The sequence below is a fragment of the Panicum hallii genome, chromosome 7, assembly GCF_002211085.1.
Source record: "Panicum hallii strain FIL2 chromosome 7, PHallii_v3.1, whole genome shotgun sequence".
Classification (NCBI taxonomy): Eukaryota; Viridiplantae; Streptophyta; class Magnoliopsida; order Poales; family Poaceae; genus Panicum; species Panicum hallii.
This window is the reverse complement of record NC_038048.1, coordinates 22,618,024-22,637,537: the sequence shown is the minus strand read 5'-3', so window position 1 is coordinate 22,637,537 and position 19,514 is coordinate 22,618,024. Positions and strand designations below refer to the sequence as shown.

Genomic DNA, 19,514 nt, shown 5'->3' with positions numbered 1-19,514 from the left:
TCGTCGCAGGGGGCGACGCGTGGCTCGGTGAAGACCGTCGCAGGGGCGGCGCGTGGCTCGGTGCAGAGCGTCACAGGCCGGCGCGGGGGGCGGCGCAGGCCGGCGCGGGGTCAGGCCGCCTGGGTTCTTCCAACTCTAGCTCGTCGCCATCTTCGGTCACGGGCACGGGAGAAATTGGATTGGGGGAAGAGAGACGGGTGGAGAGGGAGGCAGCGCTATTTGTATGATGGCAAATGCGGGTAATTTTGATAAACTTTGAGGAGAGTTAGACCGCATAAGCTGCAGAAGCTAGTCCGCTCCCACTGCTCATTCCACGCGCGTTTCCTGAAGGAGGTCCGCAAGCGACGGTGGGGAAGCGGTCAAGAAGCGGAGCGTTTGGCCAGCCCGCGGCTTAAAATTGCTTAGAAGCTGGTTCAGAAGCTGTTCCAAACAGGTACAATGTGTAGTATGTGTTACTCACCGAGTATCCATTACTTGAAGTTAGGCTCCCCCGTAAGGTGCATTTGTTCGAGACGATCCCACAGCCGTAGATTGATGTCTTCGATATATGACTATATCCACTGGTCCGACCAAAATAAACTAGAAGCTCCATCTCTAATGACCAGCGGCAACGATGCTTCGCACATCGCAACCAGCTTTGTATCATGAGCTTCCTGACTCTTTCCACGACCTATTAAGGTTCGTCCGCTTGAGCCATGCCCAACGTAGTCACGGAGCCCAGGCCATATACTTGAGATCGAGCAAACTGAGTTCCTCAAGTTCAGTTGGGCAATAAACTACATAAACTTCCGATGCTTCCAAGATTAGCAAACTGAGCGCCACATTGCGTCAAACATCATATATTTAGAAAGGGAGAGAGTATATATTATGACCTCCATAAACTTCCGATGCTTCCAAGATTAGCACTAACCAGCCCCTGAACAGTACCTCTTACATCCACAATTTTATACCGAACCACAAATACAAAACCAATAACTCAAAAGATGATAATATATTTTCAAGAATCATTTGTATGTGCACAGGGAAATTGAATCTGATATTTATTCATTGCAGTCATTTTGTTGATGAACCAAACTTATACAAGTATTGAAACAAGTAAAAGTCAATATGTGACAATGTATTTTTACTGTATGCAAATGTAACAGGTAGATGCAACTGAAAACATAAAATTGTCCATTCATGATACAAAATAATTCAACAGTTTGATAACAAAAATAATTTTTTGGCATATTGAAAGACAAGAATCAGAAAAATTAGTGAGTTGGGATTGCACACAGAAACTCTAAAACTAGTTGTACCACGTAGTAAATATTATGATGTTCATATTTTTACTCATCAATAAATCTTAGAAGTTACAGAAAACATTTTTTTAATAAAACTCGGCACTGCAATGTTGAGAGTTTACTTTTTTATATAAAACGGAAACTTCTACATGTATCATGCTAATCCTGCCCTTCCAAACAGGTGAATATGACACAAAATATCCCTCTATAACAATGGTCGCAGAAGTGAAGTTTCTTTGCACTGGACATTACAAAAGGATGAACAGAAAGCTTACCAGTCGTACACAAGTGTACACCAGAATATGAAGAAACCTTAATCTCTTGATAAGACATGCACATTTAATTCCTTCTGATGATAAATCTATCATCTTGCAATACATCAGAAGTTTCTCTTATTCCAATTCTTAAGACATCAACACACTGGTAGTATGTTACAGCCTGTGGCTTGTCCAGCCCGTGAGCAAACCTCCATGCCAAGTCACAGATAACAACAACTTGAATAGAATGTTTGGTCCTTCATTGGCCAAAACATCATGAATTTTTCAACAGAAATACCATTGATGCATTGTCAAAAAACACATATCAATGGACACCAATGTCAGAAACATAGCTCCAAGCAGGAGATTTCTCCATGTTCATTCCTATCATGGAGCTTCTGATGTCCTCCACTTCAGCCCATCTACCTCCTCCAGCATGGACATTACTGAACACCACATGATAGCCAACATTATCAGGTTCCAACTCCATAAGTTTCTGAGCTGCAAAAGATGCAAGCTTAGAGTTTGAGTGCATTCTGCATGACGCAAGGAGAGTACCCCATATCCTGCCATCTGGCTTAACTTTCATGTCAATGATCACTTGCAGAGCCTCCTCTAGATTGCCTGAGCGGCCAAGAACATCTACCATACAGGTATAGTGTCCTAGATCGGGTGCAAGTGTGAATGTTTTTGTCAAGCAATCAAACAACTCGCGAGCTTCACTTACAAGACCTGAATGACTACATGCTGACAGCAAGCTAAGGAAGGTCACTCCATTTGGCTTTATTCCTTCTTCTAGCATCTGATTAAATAATGTCAGAGCTTCCTTACCATGACCATGGATTGTGAATGCTTCGATCATTGAACTCCATGAGACTATATCTTTATGAAGGATTCTTCTAAAGCATCTTTCTGCCAGAAGAATGTCCCCACATTTAGCATAGAGTCTAACAATTGATGTCTCCAAGGCACAACTCTTAGATTCTGCAGCACAGTTATTTCTTATGATGTATCCATGGGTTGCTTTACCAAACTTTAAAGCACCAATTTCAGTGTAACAGATTACGAGTCCTCGCAGCACGTCAGCACTTGGAAAGCAGAAAGAGTCCATCATTCTCTCAAACAGATGGATTGCGTCTAAGAACATTCCATGGTGGATAAAGGCCCAAAGCATGGCTGACCATAGGCAGCTGCTTCCCCCCTTGAATTGCTCAAACAACTGAACTGATGACATCAACTCACCACATTTAGCATAGAAATCGACAAATGATCCTACCAAGACTGTGTCCATGAGGCCACTTCTAACTGCAAAGGAATGCAGCTTCTTGCCTTGCAGAAGAAACCTGTGCTTGGCGAATGCAGCAACAATGGAAGTTAAGGTCTCACAGCTTGGACACACTTCCTCTGCCCTCATCCTTTCATACATATCAGTGACTTTAGAAATGTTCCCCTCTGAAGAATACTCTGAGATTATAATGTTCCACGAAACCATGTCTCTTCTGGGAGACTGCTCAAACAACATAGCTGCATCCTCCAAGCTGGCTGTCTGGCTCAAGTGTGTCAACATCGAGTTGAGAACTAGGAAATCACCAGCCCACCCGCTTTTCACCGCGTAGCAGTGCAACTGCCTACCGCAGGTAGCGTCCCTCATGGCCGTGCATGCCCGGAGGATTACAGAAAGCGTCACTGCACTGGGCTCGCAGTCGCCGTTCGTCCTCATAGCCGTCACCAACTGGGATACCTCCAACGGGTCCCAGGCACCAGCATATGCGGACACCAGCGTGGTCCATGAAACCACGTCCCGCGCGCGCATTTCGTCGAACACCTGGCGCGCGGGCGCAACCAGCCCGTGCCGCGTGTAGGCCTCCAGCAGCGTGTTGCAGAAGTAGACGTTTCCGGCGAAGCCGGCACGGATGCCGAAGCAGTGGGCGGCGCCGACGAAGCCGGGGAGGGCCGCCGCAGCGCGGTTGAGGAGCGGAAGCGTGAAGGCGTCCGGGCGGGCCCTGGTCTGGAGCATGGCGGCGAAGGCGGAGACGGCCTCCGTGGGGTGGCCGGACTCGAGGTGTCGCCGGATGGCGGCGTTCCATCGAGCGGTGGCCGAGGAGAGTGGTGGGTTGCGGAGCAGAGCGGCCAGGGTAGAAAGTGTTCGACGAAATGCGGAATAGTAGTTATGCGTGACATGGATATGAGAAGAAGCAAAGAAGCACGCTGAAGAGTGAAGAGGAACAACTTCGAAACCTCTAATAGGTGACCAGGCTAATGTTTTGCCTTTAAAAATTAGGCTTGTATTTGGTTGCAGGCAGAAGTATGGCCTGCCCCAACTCAATTCGGCTGACTGGGCAAATATACTGAAGCTGTCTAATAGGCCATCTAATTCAATGACACTTTATAATAGATTGTCTTTTTTTATCTCACAGTAGTATCATATCCTTTAGTACGTGGAATGAAAAAAAGAATATTGTAAATACTATAATGCAAGCGGTCTCGTAGTCCTTAATTTTAGCCTATGAACCGATTATTTCGAGCTATAGCCAAAGGTAGCTGCTGGATAGCTCGTTATCCGAAGAGGTGTCTTTGGTTTGTGAACCTTCTAGCCAAGTCAAATTTTGGCAATCAAATTGGTGGCCGTGGATTTGGCCAACCTTCACCAAACGAGAAGGTTGCCATGCCAAAATATTAGTATTTCCTCACATAGTGGTCAAAATTGGTCAAAGCAGTTATTGGGATGTTCCGATTTTACTTTCAGGTTCCAGGTGTTATTAAGGGAGATGCTTCTCCTTGCCGAGCCATGACCACAGTCGGCGGGCACGCAGCTTGCACATTGCTTAGGAAGCGACGAACAGTGAGGGAGCGCATGCAAGGGGAGGATCGAGTGATGGGAAGGCTCACCGACGGGTCGCGGTGGCGGCGGCGGCGGCGAGGCGATCCACGGCAAGCGGCGCATGGCCACCTACATGGCAAGGGAGAGAGGGAGATGAGGGTCGTGCACCAGAGATGGGGTAGCAGGGTGACGCGGGACGCAAGAGAGCAGAGCAGTGCTCACCGCCGCAGCGAGATGACAGCTTGTGGCGAAGGAGCGGAGGAGGAGGCGGCGCGAATAGCATGAGAGGTTAGGGTTTCGGCCCGGGGTTTGCCGCCCGGTATTTAAATGGGGGGCGGAGTGGGGGCACCGTGAGCGCATCTGGGGTTTCTTGGCTGACTAGAAACACTTTATGTTCAATAGCCACCAGCCCACCATCCAAGATAGCTTAGGTTTTGCCTAGATTAATCTATCAAGAACAATTTTGCTATCATCGGTTTTGTTATCGCTATAATTTAGCTGGGCCAGAAGGTGGGCTGCGAGCAAGATGGGCTCAAAGGATAATCATAGTGGGCTTGCGAATCGGCCCTTGCGCAGGTGTTTCAAGGCCAGGATTGGCCATGTATCTAGATAGGTGTGTGCATTTAAATTAGTTTAGATAGAGATAGCCAGGATTCATATCGTAGTCAGTTAGGATTGGTTAGGAAAGGCAAGTCTTCGGACTATAAATATATATCTTGGACTACGAATGAAAAAAGAACAACAACCATTCACAAACAACTCTCAGCACATCGCCACCCCTGTTCTAGGGTTTCTCTCGGGTAAGTGCCGTGCAGCCCCGATCACGCTGCGCGTGATCGGGGCGGCATCATTCCTGCCTATTTTTCTTTGTGTTTCTCGTACTGAAGCGTTGTTGATAGCGAGAAGCACTAGTTATCTTAACGCTTATAGGGATGCATTGGCTTTTAAGCTATGTTCATGCGTTGCTTGTTATCTGTAAGCGTTTAGCTGTCCTCGTGCCCGATTTCAGGTGTAAGGGCAGCACGTTGCTCTGTTCACGATTAGTAGATCCAATCTGTTATTATTAGTCTTTTCTCATCAAAGATTTAGCTTAATATCCGCATGATTAGACCCTTCAAACGAGTTAAATGATCCGGCAGGATGTTTGATGCTTTATATTAACCTAAAGAGGGATTGTTCCGGAAATCAGCTTTTGGTTGGTTTTTAGGCCTCTGTTTAGGTTGTTATTTTGTTATCTTTCATGTCTGTTAGGCTTAGCTATGCGTAGGATGTTCTGGTTATGCAGTGAGAGCTTAACCGTCATAGATTGGATTAGCTTATTAATTACAGAGCAAGTTTTTATCATCATCGGATATATGCGTTTTGTTTGAATACTTAGATCCGATCTGATACTGGAAGACAATCGGCTCTTTATAGCCGATATCAGGAATCACCAGATGAGCCGATCACGGCTCGGACTAATGTTTAAACATGTCTGTGCATGCAGGAAGCTAACTGAAATCAGTTCTACACCTTCCTAATTAGGTACAAGGTCAGGTGGCACGCCTAGCAACCTAGACGCCAGGTCGTGTGCGGGATCTTGGGCCATTGACCGAGGGATCGGGGCCCACCAGCAGTCCCGGGAGCCTCTCGGCTCCTCGTGTTGCCTGTCGCTGCTCGTCGGTGAGTTTTGACCGACAACACATTCTAGCACGCCCGGTGGGACGCTCTTCATCGACTACATCAACTTCTGCCATCAGGATGACGAGGGAGGATCCAATCATGTACTAGGAGCTACCTGCTGAGCACAAGCAGAAATACGATGAGATCAAGGTTCTCTTTGAAGCCAATCTCATCGGCTCTTTCGAGAAGACCCGCCACCACGGCGTTAGGTGGAAGGGGTTCTCACCTGAAGGCGCTCTTGATGACGTGGACCTATCCACCCCTTCAGAAGATCGTACCAGAGCTCTACGCTAGGAGGTAAACTACATGGTGGCCCACTCACTGCATCGGCACTTTGAGAGCCTGGTGAACGCTTTTGAGCGTGTCGCACTGCGCGTGGTCCAAAAAATCATGAAGCATTAGTACTCTCCAACGGGACCTACACTGGGGAGTCACAAAGGAGAATTGTCGTTCCAGGCCAAGCCTCCGGTGCCTTATGCGTTCGCGGCTCCAGAATCATACGGCTCACCATCCTATGTCGTCTACAAGGTGGGAGGTGACCCTATGGATCACCAGTTCTTCAGCGAGCCGCCCAAGGAGATCCCGCACGGGTACATGTGTGCTTATATACCGGACAGCAACAATCCGGTACATTCGGTGCAGAGGGCGGCTGGAGGAGTTTCCAGAGCAGATGCCGATAAACAAGCGTGGCTAGCTGCTTACGACACCGGGCCGAGTCATGACAGTACGCACTCGGCCCCAGGAGCGCAGACGGTAGACCAGATTAGTGCCATCTTAAGAGATCAATTTGGCATTCTACCAAAGAGGCGCGCGATCGGCTATACTAAGCCGTATCCCAGTGACTATGATCTAATTCCCCTACCGCCCAAGTATCGGCTCTTTGAGTTCACCAAGTTCAGTGGAGCGGAAGGATCTAGCTCCATCAAGCATGTGAGCCGATACTTGGCGCAATTAGGAATGATCTCGGTGTTGGATCCCTTGCGAGTGAGGTTCTTCTCACAGTCTCTCACAGGGCCAGCCTTTGGATGGTACACATCATTAGGCCCTGACTCGATTCGTACCTTGAAGCAGCTGGAGGAACAGTTTCACATTCAATACCACTCGGAAGCTGCGGAGGTCGGGATTGCCGATTTGGCACAAGTCTGACAAAAGCGAGGGGAAACCGTGGCAGATTATATCCAACGCTTCAGAGAGGTCAAGAACCGATGCTACTCGACCCGTATTTCAAAAAAGGAGACAGTCGAGTTGGCATCCTTGGGACTAGTGAAGCCGAACAAGGATCTGGTCTTCCAATTGGAGTTCAATTCTTTGGCACACTTGGTGCAGAAGTTAATATCATATGAGCAGCACCACCTAGAACTGTACCAGGACATGTTGAAGCGTCAAGTAACACTAATCGACGTAGAAGATGCTGAAGATTCTAGGGATGACCAAGATGTAGCAGTTGCAGAGTGGACTCGGGGGGAAAATCCCATGTCCTATAAGTGGGTGAAATAGCAGGGACCTGCAAAAGGTTTTGCTTCAATGTGAGCAAGGTTGAACAGATATTTGATCTGTTATTGAAGAAGAAGCAGTTGAAGTTACCTGAAGGCTGCAAGCTTCCTACAGCACAAGAGCTGCAAGGGAGATCATATTGCAAGTGGCATCATTCTTTCACTCACAACACTAGCGACTGCAAAGAACTCCGTCGGCAGATCCAATCGGCTATTGAGCAAGGCTGATTGATCTTAGGTCAAACTGCCATGAAGGTCGATACCCAGCCTTTCCCAAGCGTGAATATGGTGGAGGGTTATGTCCGGTCTGCGAGGCGACAATTAGATTTTGCACTTGGCATTAATATGGTAGGGCCTGTGTTACGTCGCCACGCTAGGAATGAAGAGGCCGATCTCTGCGATCGGCCCCAAAAAGGGGAAAAGGGATATATCATGGAAGAGCAAGTAAGGCATGTCAGGAATCAGCGGCCGGCTTCTTCTGATCTCCTCAAAAAGTATGAATACCAGTACCAGCAACGTCTCCAGCGTGAGATGGAGGAGGAAGAGTATGAGCGCCACACTGGGAAAAGTTTAAAGAAGCGTGGAGATACGCGTGATCATTGGCATTGCCCGTTCTTCAAGTATTGCTGGGACTCTGGCATGAGTCGATTGCCTACTGTCGAGGATTGCCCGGAGTGCAAATCTTGGAAGTGTGATGCAGAAGGGGTCTCGGTTTTCCAATGTTTGGGACCTGTGCCGCCCCAGCATGACAAGTTTAGCCACCGTGCAAAAGGATGGACTTTGAAGAGGAGGAGGATAAGTATCACCGGCCGTGATGGTGCCCTGATGGACTTAACCGTTCCTAGAAACACAGGTTACAGCGGCTGCGCAGTCTGGAGGAAGCTGAGGCCAGATATCTTGAGACACTAGGAAAGGCGCACCCGGATCTGGCGGACAAAGTTCATTACACTCAGAAAAGGGAGTCGGGCCCTCCCAAGAAGGAGTGGCGTCCAAAGCCAACAAGAGCCGATGCAAAGACATCAGCTGACGCACATATGGTGTTTGTACTCCTCGCGGAGTTCCACGCCCAAGGCCGTGAAGAGTTACCGGTAGCCCAGCCTGACTTGGGGCCATGGCCAGTTATATTTTAGAAGCCCCGAGTGAAGAACTACAAGTATTTGAAGGCTTTATACCTCAAGGGTTACATAAACGGCCAGCCTGTCAACAAGATGTTGGTTGACACAGGAGCAGCAGTCAACATAATGCTGTACTCAGTGCTGCGTCAGTTGGGGCGGTCCACTGGAGATCTAATCCAGACCAACGTCACGCTGAGCGATTTCAACGACCAAACATCAGAGGCACAAGGCGTCCTTAGTGTGGATCTGACCGTGGGAAGCAAGACTGTCCCAAGCTCTTTCTTCATCATCAACAACAAGAGTACATACAGTGTCCTACTTGGCAGGAATTGGATCCACGCCAACTGCTGCATCCCTTCCACAATGCATCAATGCCTGATTCAATGGGATGGAGACGAAGTAGAGGTGGTTCAAGCGGATGACTGGATCGAGATTTCACATGCCACCATGAGCATCTGGGACGTGGAAGATCTAGAGCTGATCTTAGGGATCAGTTTGGAAGGCTGTGATCGCGTCGAAGCTACAAAAAACGGGGTGAGGCTGGTCTTATCCACTGGCCTTACAGAGTAGACAAAACACAAAGGGCGAGCTGTTCTGACCCACTTGGCAAGGCTGATCCCCGCGATTGGCCCCAAAATATAAAATGTAAATTTTTGATGACAAGTGTTTTACATGATTATAGCAGTTACAAGGAGGCCCGCTCTAGCAGCCGGCCATACATCAATTGTAAAGTTTCAAAGATCAATGAAGATTATAAAGCGGCCGATCTTAATGATCGGCCGAAACTCTTTTTGTCATCTTCTTTGTCCATTTGCAGTGTTGACTTAACAAATGATGGAAAGTTAGGATATGGGTTTACGTCGGCTGACGAGCTCGAAGAGGTTGACATTGGTCCTGGGGATAAGCCACAACCAACATTTATCAGCAAAAAGTTAAGCCCATGTCTACGAGAGCCGATGATAGCTCTGCTAAAGGAGTACGCAGATTGCTTCACCTAGGATTATACGGAGATGCCTAGGTTGGACAGGAGCATAGTTGAGCATTGGCTTCCTCTCAAGAAGGGATTTCGGCCATTTCAGCAGCGAGCGCGATAAATGAAGGCTGAAGTTCTGGTGGAAGTCAAGAAAGAGGTGGAGAAAATGCTAGAAGCAGGATTCATTAGGCCGTGCAGATATGCCGAGTGGATTTTAAGTGTCGTACCTGTGCAAAAGAAAGATGGCCAATGGCGAGTCTGTGTGGACTTCAAAGACCTCAACCGGGCTACTCCAAAGGACGAATACCCGATGCCTGTCGCGGAGACATTAATCAACGCAGCTGCTGGACACAAGATTTTGAGTTTCATGGACGGCAACGCCGGCTATAACTAGATCTTCATGGCTCCGGAGGATATAAACAAGACCGTGTTCAGAGTGCCTGGGGCAGTAGGACTGTTCGAGTATGTGGTCATGACCTTCGGGTTGAAGAATGCTGGCGCTACATATCAACGTGCCATGAACTATATCTTTCACGATCTGATCGGCAAGTTGGTGGAGATATATATTGACGACGTCGTGGTGAAATCTGCATCGGTTGAAGGACACTTGGGGGATCTACGGCAAGTTGTGGAACGAACCAGAAGGTTCGGGCTTAGGATGAATCCGAAGAAATGCGTTTTTGATGTATCGGCCGGTCAGTTCCTAGGTTTCTTGGTTCATGAAAGAGGAATCGAGATCGCCCTAAAGAGTCAAGAAGCTGTAAAAACAATGGTGCCACCTACTACAAAGAGGGAGCTCCAGCAGCTCATTGGTAAAATCAACTTTGTCAGAAGGTTTATTTCCAATCTCTCCGGGCGGATTGAGCCTTTTATAGAGTTGGTGAAAATTAAGGCCAATGATGAATTTTGCTAGGGGGCAGAGCAACAATGGGCATTTGAAGAAATCAAAGAATATCTGTCAAAACCACCCGTGTTAGTTCCACCCTAACAGGATAAGCCATTCTACATGTACTTATCAGTAGGTGACACCTCCATCACTTCAGTAGTGATACAAGTGCATGACAGCAAAGAAAGGGTTGTGTTCTACCTCAGCAGAAGAATGCTAGATGCGGAGACAAGATACCCTGACATTGAAAAGTTATGCCTTTGTTTATTCTTTACATGCACAAAGCTTCGTCATATCCTGCTATCAGCTGAGACGATTGTCATCTGTAAATCGGATGTTATCAAGCATATGCTATCGGCTCCTATGTTGAAAGGCCAACTCGGAAAGTGGATGTTTGCATTTTCAGAGTTCGATATCCGATACCAACCTGTGAAGGCAGTCAAAGGGCAAGCGCTGACAGATTTCATTGCAGAAAGGATCAATACTGACATAGCAGCACTCTCCGTACGCGCATGGGCCATGTACTTCGACTGTTCGGCTTGTGGAGATGGATGTGGCATAGGTATCCTGCTTGTGTCACCTCGGGGGGCAACATATTCTTTTTCAATCAGATTACCTACCGTTTGCACCAACAATCTAGTGGAATATGAAGCGGTACGTAAGGGTAATGGAGTTGCTTCTTGAAGCCGGAGCTGAAGCAGGGGAAATTTTTGGGGATTCAAAGTTAGTGATTTCTCAGCTCACAAAGGAGTACATGTGTGAGAGTGAGTTGCTCTTCCCCTTATGGGTACAATGTCAAGAGTTGATGGCCCAATTTAGGTACATATATTTCTATTGGATACCTGGGATACAAAATTCAGAGGCCAATGATCTTTCACAGATGGCTTCGGGATATAAGGCTGTGGCAGACAGAGCCGATCTTCAGGAACACCTACTGGACCAAGGAGATTGGAGAGCCGATATCTTCAATTACTTGAAGGATTCGGCTCGGGGGGCACCTAAGAGGATACGTTACAAAGCCATGAAGTACATCCTGATAGGGGATGACATGTTCTACAGGACCTTAGAAGGATTGTTGCTCAAATGCTTGGGGCCGATTGAATCCAATCGGCTCTTACACGAGGTCCACGAAGGCACTTGTGGAGCTCACCAATCGGCTCATAAGATGAAGTGGCTGATTAGGCGATCGGGATATTATTGGCCCACCATGCTTGAAGATTGCTTCAAATATTATAAAGGATGTTAGGCATGTCAGAGGTTCGGGAAGATACAGATGGTACCAGCGTCAGTAATGAACCCTATCGTCAAACCATGGCTGTTCAGAGGATGGGGTATGGACATGATCGGCAAAACTAATCCTCCATCCAGCAAAGGCCACCAGTTTATTTTGGCCATCACAAATTATTTTACCAAGTGGGTGGAGGCAGTTCCTATGAAGTCAGTAGCATCTAAGGATGTCATTTATTTTGTTAAAGAGCATATCATTCATAGGTTCAGGATTCCTCAGACCATCACAACAGATGGAGGGTTAGTCTTCATATCAGAGGAGTTCAAGAAGTTCGCTACTGACATGGGCATCAAGCTGATTAGATCATCTCCATATTATGCCCAAGCAAATGGACAAGCTGAAGCGTCCAATTAGAGCCTTATCAAGTTGATCAAGAGAAAGATCGATGAGCATCCTAGGCGTTGGCATGAGGTCTTATCAGAGGCATTATGGGCATACCGTATTTCGTGCCACGGAGCAACAAAAACTTCTCCTTATCACCTAGTGTACAGACAGGAGGCTGTATTACCATGGGAGGTTACGGCCGGCTCGAGATGCATAGGGGTTTAAAATGACCTAACAGCTGAAGAGTATGCTGCTCTGATGAACGACAATATTGAGGACCTTACAGAGCTCAGACTTTGGTCACTTGAGAAGATCAAAGAAAATAAGGCCAAAGTAGCCCGCGCGTACAATAAGAAAGTCAAGCTAAAAGAATTCTTAGTTGGAGATCTGGTTTGGGAAGCGGTGCTACCATTAGGGACTAAGGATGCAGCGTATGGCAAATAGTCTCCAAACTGGCATGGGTCTTATAGGGTTGACCAAGTCCTACCTGGGAACGCATATATGCTTGAGGAGTTAGATGGCATCAAGTTCCCAGTGGTGGTCAATGGTCAACATCTCAAGAAATACTTCCCAAGTATATGGGATGATGAGCAATAAAGCCGATGCTACGCATCAGGCTGTGAACCGGTACAATCAGTTGGCTCATACAAGAGAAAGCCGATGCTACGCATTGGGCTATGAGCCGATACGACCTGATGGTCTGTGTAGGTAAAAGCCGATGTTACGCATCAGGCTGGACACAAGGAAAGGGGGCCGACACGTGCAGTCGGCCCGCATATATAAAAAAATATATTTTATACCCAACGCATTGAGTTGGTCAAATAGCCGATGTACAACCATCGACTTTAGAATTTTAATTTGGATACATGCAGGTTTATCTTACAAGAGGTGATTACAAGTTAGTCTACTGAAGGAACTCATCAATGGTTGCGATAGCCTCAAGGCGGACGCAATCAACTTCAGCAATCACTGCTTCATCGTTCCTGTCCTCACCTGACACTACCTGCCGACTCAAAGCGCTCAGCTCTGCGAGTTCTGTCTTCAGTTGGGCAGTCAGGTCTTCTGCTTCTTGTTTGGAGCTGGCAATGAGGTTCTTCTCTTTCTGGATGCGCTGCTCGGTTGCCCGGACCTTAGCCTTGAGGTCTTCTAACTCCTTCTCCAGAAGTTGAAGCCTTTGAGAGTGTGCAGATGTGTTAGTTTTGGTGTCCAGAACCGCCTTCTTCTCATTAAGCAGTCGGCACCGCTTAGCAATGTTGGCTTTCAAGGGGGCTTGAGAGCGACAGGCTTCAATTCTTTGCCGAGCTTGTTCTACCTTTGCCGGAAAGAAAGGGAGGTGTCCGGTTGGCCAGAGCTTGATCTGAAGGACTTTCGGGAGTTGAGACTTGATCTCCTCGAGAATTTGCCTCACTGCGTCAGAGTCCCGGACCAGGGCATCAATTGGAGCTGACAGAAGGCCCTTTACACGGAGGAGTTGGCTGGCGACACTGGTCGAATCTGGCTGATGATCATCCACTTTTAGTATGGCCGAGCCGACGGATGCAGGGTTGAATGAGAGCAACTCCGAGAGGTTCAGACCCTGAAAGAAGATAGAAAATTAGTTCGGTACAGGGAAAGGAAGATGCAAACGGCTCGGTGATAAAACACACCTGTTCTGGAGGAGGAGTGATAGCTGATGAAGTGACGACCGACTCCTGCAAGTGCACCCATTTTGGAGGAGGAGTGATAGCCGATGAAGTGGCGATCGGCTCCTGCAGACGCGCCCTTTCTGGAGGAGGGCTGGAAGCTGACGAGGTGACGTTCGGCTCCTGCAAAGAAGGACCGACAACCGATGAGGTGACGATCGGCTCCTGCAGATCCTAAAGGCCGACCAAAGTATCGGCTGGCGTTGCGAGGTTCTCTGGAGTCTTCAGGATTGGATCCTGAAGGTTGACTAAGGCGTTGACCGTCGTCAAAGGATCCTCCAAAGCCTCTGGAGTTGGGTCTTCTTGGTGCACTAGCTCTTCCCCGCTGGAAATATCTACAGTATCAGCCTGCAAGCAAGGAAAGAGCAATTAAATCAAAATGTACATGTTCAAAGGGTCAATTATAAAAGGACAATCTAAACCTGGTTGACGATCGGAGCTTCTTGACCAGTGGAAGATGGTCCAGCTTCCTTCCGAATCTTCCTGACAGTCTTCTTCCTCGCCTTAGTCTGGGCTCGGGGGGCAGCAATGTTAGAGTCTCGCTTCCGCTTGGAGGCCGATTTTGCAGAATCAGGCTGGATCCGCATGATACCTTTGACGGGGGAGGTGCATTCTTGCTGAAAAGGACCACGGGGGCAACTGGTAAGAACCTGAAGGTGGAGCCATCATCATTCTTGGGCTCCGGACCATCCTCCTGCTGCAGAGAAAATAAATGGAATTAAAGAATGGGTTAAGCGGAGTCAGGAAGAAGTACTGAACTGATGGTAATACCTCTTCCTCAGAGGCTTCATACTCAGCATGGATCTGCTGCAGCATTGGCCCCAAGGCTTTCCGGAAGACGTGAGTCTTCCACATCGACCACCAGCTTTCGAAGCCAATAGCCGAAGAGGTGAATGTTAAGTCGACGGGGATTGGAAGGAGAAGATCAGAGAATAGGCCGTAGCATCTTTGGCTGGTGAGGATATCGGACAGATCAGCTCTGATTGTTGTCAAATGATGAAGGAAGAAGTGGGGAGGAACTTGCCCGAGACCAAACTGCCAGGCTGCAATGACCAGCTGGTAGAACTCATAACCAGGCTTAATGATTCGGTTGGAATTGCTCATGCCGACTGGAAGGAAGCAAGGGTGAATCATGATAGAGTATAAATGCCTAGTGCTATCATCATCGGTAAAATTAGCCAATCTAAAGGTGATTGGGTTCTCGAAAATTTCAGAATCAGTGTAGGGAAGGAAGATAGGGTTGTCCAGACCCCTATAGAATATCCTAAACCAGTTTGAAGCACTTGAGGGATTCAACTTGCTGCCAGGTAGACTGTACAGAGCCTGGCCGAAGCTGGTACACCTGATTCGCCTCCCACCCTGATCTGGAAAGGAGTTATTGGCCAAAACAGGGAAGTTTGGTATGAAGTCCTGAAAATATAAATGAGCCCATAACTGGATGAACCACCTGGGACCACCGGTCCTGAGTTTCTTTTGGGTAAGCAGGCTCAAAGACATCAAGTGGAGATATCTATAGACTTTCCCAAGGAACAACTTACCAAGGCCAACAGTACTACCTTTGACCAGTTCATATGCTAGGGGGAGATAGTTCTTGGTTGGGGCAAGGGAAGGACCGCAAAATAAGAAGTGTTCCAACCAAAGATTCAGAAAGGCCGTATGTTCCTTCTTTGTCACAGGGCCTTTGGTTTTGATGTGCTGGTTCAGATATGCACCCCAGTTTGTGCACTCTATTTTGGAGGACAATTTGAAGGGGACCTCGGACAGTCTGAAGGCAGAGGGGCAGGGTGATGAGCTATCCAAACCAGTGATCATCACTACATCCAGGAGGGTTGGAGTCATCGGCTCATGGCCAAATAAGAAGCAGTTCAAGGCATCGGACCAAAAGTAGCCGATGGTTTTTAGGAGGTTCTCGTTCTTCTCAAGAGGGGACAAAGACAAAGACAAAGCATCGGCTATCCCTATGGTTTCCCATGTGGGCTGGTAGGTTTTTGATACTCTGTTGTACCAGGTCACCCAACCCTCGGGAGGATTTGTCCAGGCACGCAGGCTATCGGCCCAGGAATCTAAGTCTATATTTTGACTCACAAATGGGATCCTATTAGCCTCATAAGAAATTAGATCTACGGGATTCTCGTAAGAACGAGGCCCGAGACAAAAAAAAATTGGGGGAAGAAGGATGCGGCAAAAGAATATCTGAAACCTGAAGAATCAATAAGAGCCAAATAACTGGAAAAGATCATTTAATGATTCAAGGGATCTAATAATTACTGCATTAAATTAGCAAAGGTCGGAGTTTTACCTTCAGACCAAGGACGCCCGCATCGGCATTCGAAGATTCCGCCATCTGAAACCCCAACGAAGATCGAAAGCCTAGAAACTGGATCTAGGGTTTGCTACGCAAGTTTCGAGTTTGTGCTCTAAGGCTTTGGTCCGGGTCTTTACGATTAAGGTTTATGAGCAAAGGTTTTGGAGAGTAACTTGGATTCAGGGAATCTTTGAAGATCTATTTCGGGAAGGTTCCAGATTTATGCAAAATATGGAATTGGGTCAGGGATTAACTTGGATCCAGATCAGCATTTTGAGGGAAAGAATCGATGCGTTGCATCGGCTCCCGAGAAATCGGCTTCTTGACAAGTCGTGGTTTAAAATAAAAGGATTTTATTTATAACCGAAATGATTACAAAATGGGAGCCGATTGCTCCTAGAGCCGATCCATCGGCTTAATCCTACGATCTACCACCAATAGGTGCCGGAGACTCTACGGCGCTTGATCGGACGGGCCATGCTAGCATCACTGTCGTCGTCGATGCCGTCGTCGTTGCCGCCATCGTCTCCGCCGCTGTCGCTGTTGAAGCCACTGTTGTCTTCAGCTTCTTCTTCATCATCATCATTGTCGTCATCATCCTTCGACGACCTGCCAAGCAAGAAGCCTCCTGCCACCGAGTCCTCCTCGGTTGAGGAGGAATCGACTTCTTCCTCCGAGGAGAAGAAGTCCCCCTCCCAGGACACGTCATCCTCGTCGTCTTCATCCAGCTCCCCGCTGAGGAGAAGTTGGAGATCTTCACCATCGGTCAGGGATTCGTCATCCTCTGACCAGGCCTCATAGGCGGCAATAGGGTCATATTCTGGAGTTGCTTCTCGAGTGGATTCAGACTCGAAGGAAATGGTGGAGGAAGCAGAGGAAGAAGAAGCCATTGCGAGAGAAGGAAGGTTGTATTAGGTGCGGTTGCTAATGGCTGAAGGAAGGGGACGAGTGAAAAGAAAACTACCGGGGGCAGGTTTATAAAGATGGAGTAGAATATGAATCGGCACCGTGACGGTTTCCAAGGAGTTAGATGCAGAGTAGTCACATCCTGTGGAAATGGAAGCGACACGCGTGTACGGATTTTGGAAGACAAAGAGGCGAGGCGATAAAAAAGAAAAAATGGTTTTGGAATACTTATTGCCGAAACCAGGGGGGCATGTGTTATCGCCATAATTTAGCTGGGCCAGAAGGTGGGCCGCGAGCAAGATGGGCTCAAAGGATAATCGTAGTGGGCTTGTGAATCGGCCCTTGCGCCAGGATTGGCCATGTATCTAGATAGGTGTGTGCGCTTAAATTAGTTTAGATAGAGACAGCCAGGATTCATGTCGTAGTTAGTTAGGATTGGTTAAGAAAGGCAAGTATTCGGACTATAAATATGTATCTTGGACTACGAATGAAAAAAGAACAACAACCATTCACAAACAACTCTCGGCGCATCGCCACCCCTGTTCTAGGGTTTCTCTCGGGTAAGTGCCGTGCAGCCCCGAGGGGCGGCATCATTCCTGCCTGTTTTTCTTTGTGTTTCTCATACTGAAGTGTTGTTGATGGCGAGAAGCACTAGTTATCTTAACGCTTATAGGGATGCATCGGCTTTTACACTATGTTCATGCGTTGCTTGTTATCTGTAAGCGTTTAGCTGTCCTCGTGCCCGATTTCGGGTGTAAGGGTAGCATCTTGCTCTGTTCATGATTAGTAGATCCAATTTGTTATGGTTAGTCTTTGCTCATCAAAGATTTAGCTTAATATCTGCATGATTAGGCCCTTCAAACGAGTTAAATGATCCGGCAGGACATTTGATGCTTTGTATTATCCTAAAGAGGGATTGTTCCGGGAATCGGCTTTCCGTTGGTTTTAAGGCCTCTGTTTAGGTTGTTATTCTGTTATCTTGTGTGTCTGTTAGGCTTAGCTACGCGTAGGATGTTCCGGTTATGCAGTGAGAGCTTAACCGTCGTAGATTGGATTAGCTTATTAATTACAGAGCAAATTTTTATCATCATCGGATATATGTGTTTTGTTTGAATACTTAGATCCGATCTGATACTGGAAGACAATCGGCTCTTTACAGCCGGTATCGGGAATCACCCGATGAGCCGATCACGGCTCGAACTAATATCTAAACGTGTCTGTGCATGGAGGAAGCTAACTGAAATCACTTCTACACCTTCCTGATCAGGTACAAGGTTAGGTGGCACGCATAGCAACCTAGACGCCAGGTCGTGTGCCGGATCCTGGGCCATTGACCGAGGGACCGGGGCCCACCAGCAGTCCCGGGAGCCTCCCGGCTCCTCGTGTTGCCTGTCCCTGCTCGCCGGTGGGTTTTGACCGACAACAGGTTTGTAATGACCCCAATTCATGAGCATAATCTTTCAATTAAAATCGTAGTTGCGTTCTTCTTCATTATTGTTTGTGTTTTTCGACTCGTAGACAAGGATTAGTCTTCGTGGTGAGATCAATCATGCAACGCATGGTTGATAACAAGAGGCACAGTGGTGCTCCGATTGCGGGCTCGGGTCTTGTCAATCAAAAGCCAGATCGCTTGTCAAGTTATACCCTCATGACGGAGATCTGCACTTACATTCACACCTGGAGGCATCAACATTTTGGATCTTGAGAGATTTAACTGGACTCTAAGAGTTTGTTGGTTGTGGTTTGCCAAAACTAAACCGGGGAGGCCATGGGCTACACTTCCTATCCCTGTCCAACAATGTTCCCAGGCCCTTTTTGATTATGCTGTCTACACATTAGTCGGCAATGGAGCAAACACAAAGTTGTGGATACATAGATGGCTACATGGATGCTCTATTGAGCTATTGGCCCCTCACATCTTTGCTTGTGTCCCAAGACGAAGAGCCAATAGGCGTATGGTTCAGGAAGCTTTGTTGGATAACTTGTGGGTTTAAGATATCCAGGGACATCACTCGAGCATAGTTCTTTTGGAATTCCTCACTATATGAGATTTGTTATAGGAGGTACTGCTTCATCCATAGGTGGAAGATGTGCCTAAATGGCGAATGGAGGCCTTAGAACAGTTCACTACTTGAACAGCTTATGCGGCCTTCTTCAACGGATCCTTCTACTTCACATGAAGAAAATTGATCTAGGATACTTGTGCTCCAAGGAAATGTAAGTTATTCCTATGGCTGGTCACTCATAACCACTACTTGACAGCAGATAGATTGGCTAGGCGTGGTCTCCCTCATCCTGAGGAATGTCCACTTTGTGAGAAGGAAGATGAGAACATTCATCATCTCCTCTTGGCTTGGATTTTTCACAACAATTTAGGCAACAACTGTTGAGCCACTTTAGGATCCATAACTTGACACCACAAATGGATTATTCTAATTTCTTTGCTTGGTGGTAACAAGCTACTGATAATTAGCACAGGGGTCAGACATGGCTTTAACATGCTGTTCGTTCTAGGTGCT

The 19,514-nt window shown here is 47.5% G+C and overlaps 2 protein-coding genes across 3 annotated transcripts; both read right to left on the bottom strand.

The window, feature by feature from the left end:
* Positions 1-1,604: 1,604 nt before the first annotated feature.
* LOC112898927 (pentatricopeptide repeat-containing protein At4g35130, chloroplastic-like) lies at positions 1,605-3,831 on the bottom strand. The gene is made up of 2 exons (XM_025967241.1): positions 2,372-3,831; positions 1,605-2,041 (listed from the first exon to the last, which is right to left on the bottom strand). The coding sequence occupies exons 1-2, from the start codon at positions 3,555-3,557 to the stop codon at positions 1,866-1,868; spliced, it is 1,362 nt and encodes a 453-aa protein (XP_025823026.1). The 5' UTR covers positions 3,558-3,831; the 3' UTR covers positions 1,605-1,865.
* A 9,134-nt stretch (positions 3,832-12,965) lies between these two features.
* LOC112900357 lies at positions 12,966-17,821 on the bottom strand. Of its 2 annotated transcripts, none has more exons than XM_025969182.1 (5): positions 14,556-17,821; positions 14,377-14,481; positions 14,207-14,293; positions 13,749-14,132; positions 12,966-13,678 (listed from the first exon to the last, which is right to left on the bottom strand). In XM_025969182.1, exons 1-4 carry the CDS (start codon positions 15,621-15,623, stop codon positions 13,959-13,961), a joined length of 1,434 nt encoding a protein of 477 aa, XP_025824967.1. In that variant the 5' UTR covers positions 15,624-17,821; the 3' UTR covers positions 12,966-13,678; positions 13,749-13,958. The 2 variants fall into 2 exon arrangements, with proteins under 2 accessions (XP_025824967.1, XP_025824968.1); XM_025969183.1 differs by having other exon boundaries at positions 14,377-14,478.
* Between the last annotated feature and the right edge of the window lie 1,693 nt (positions 17,822-19,514).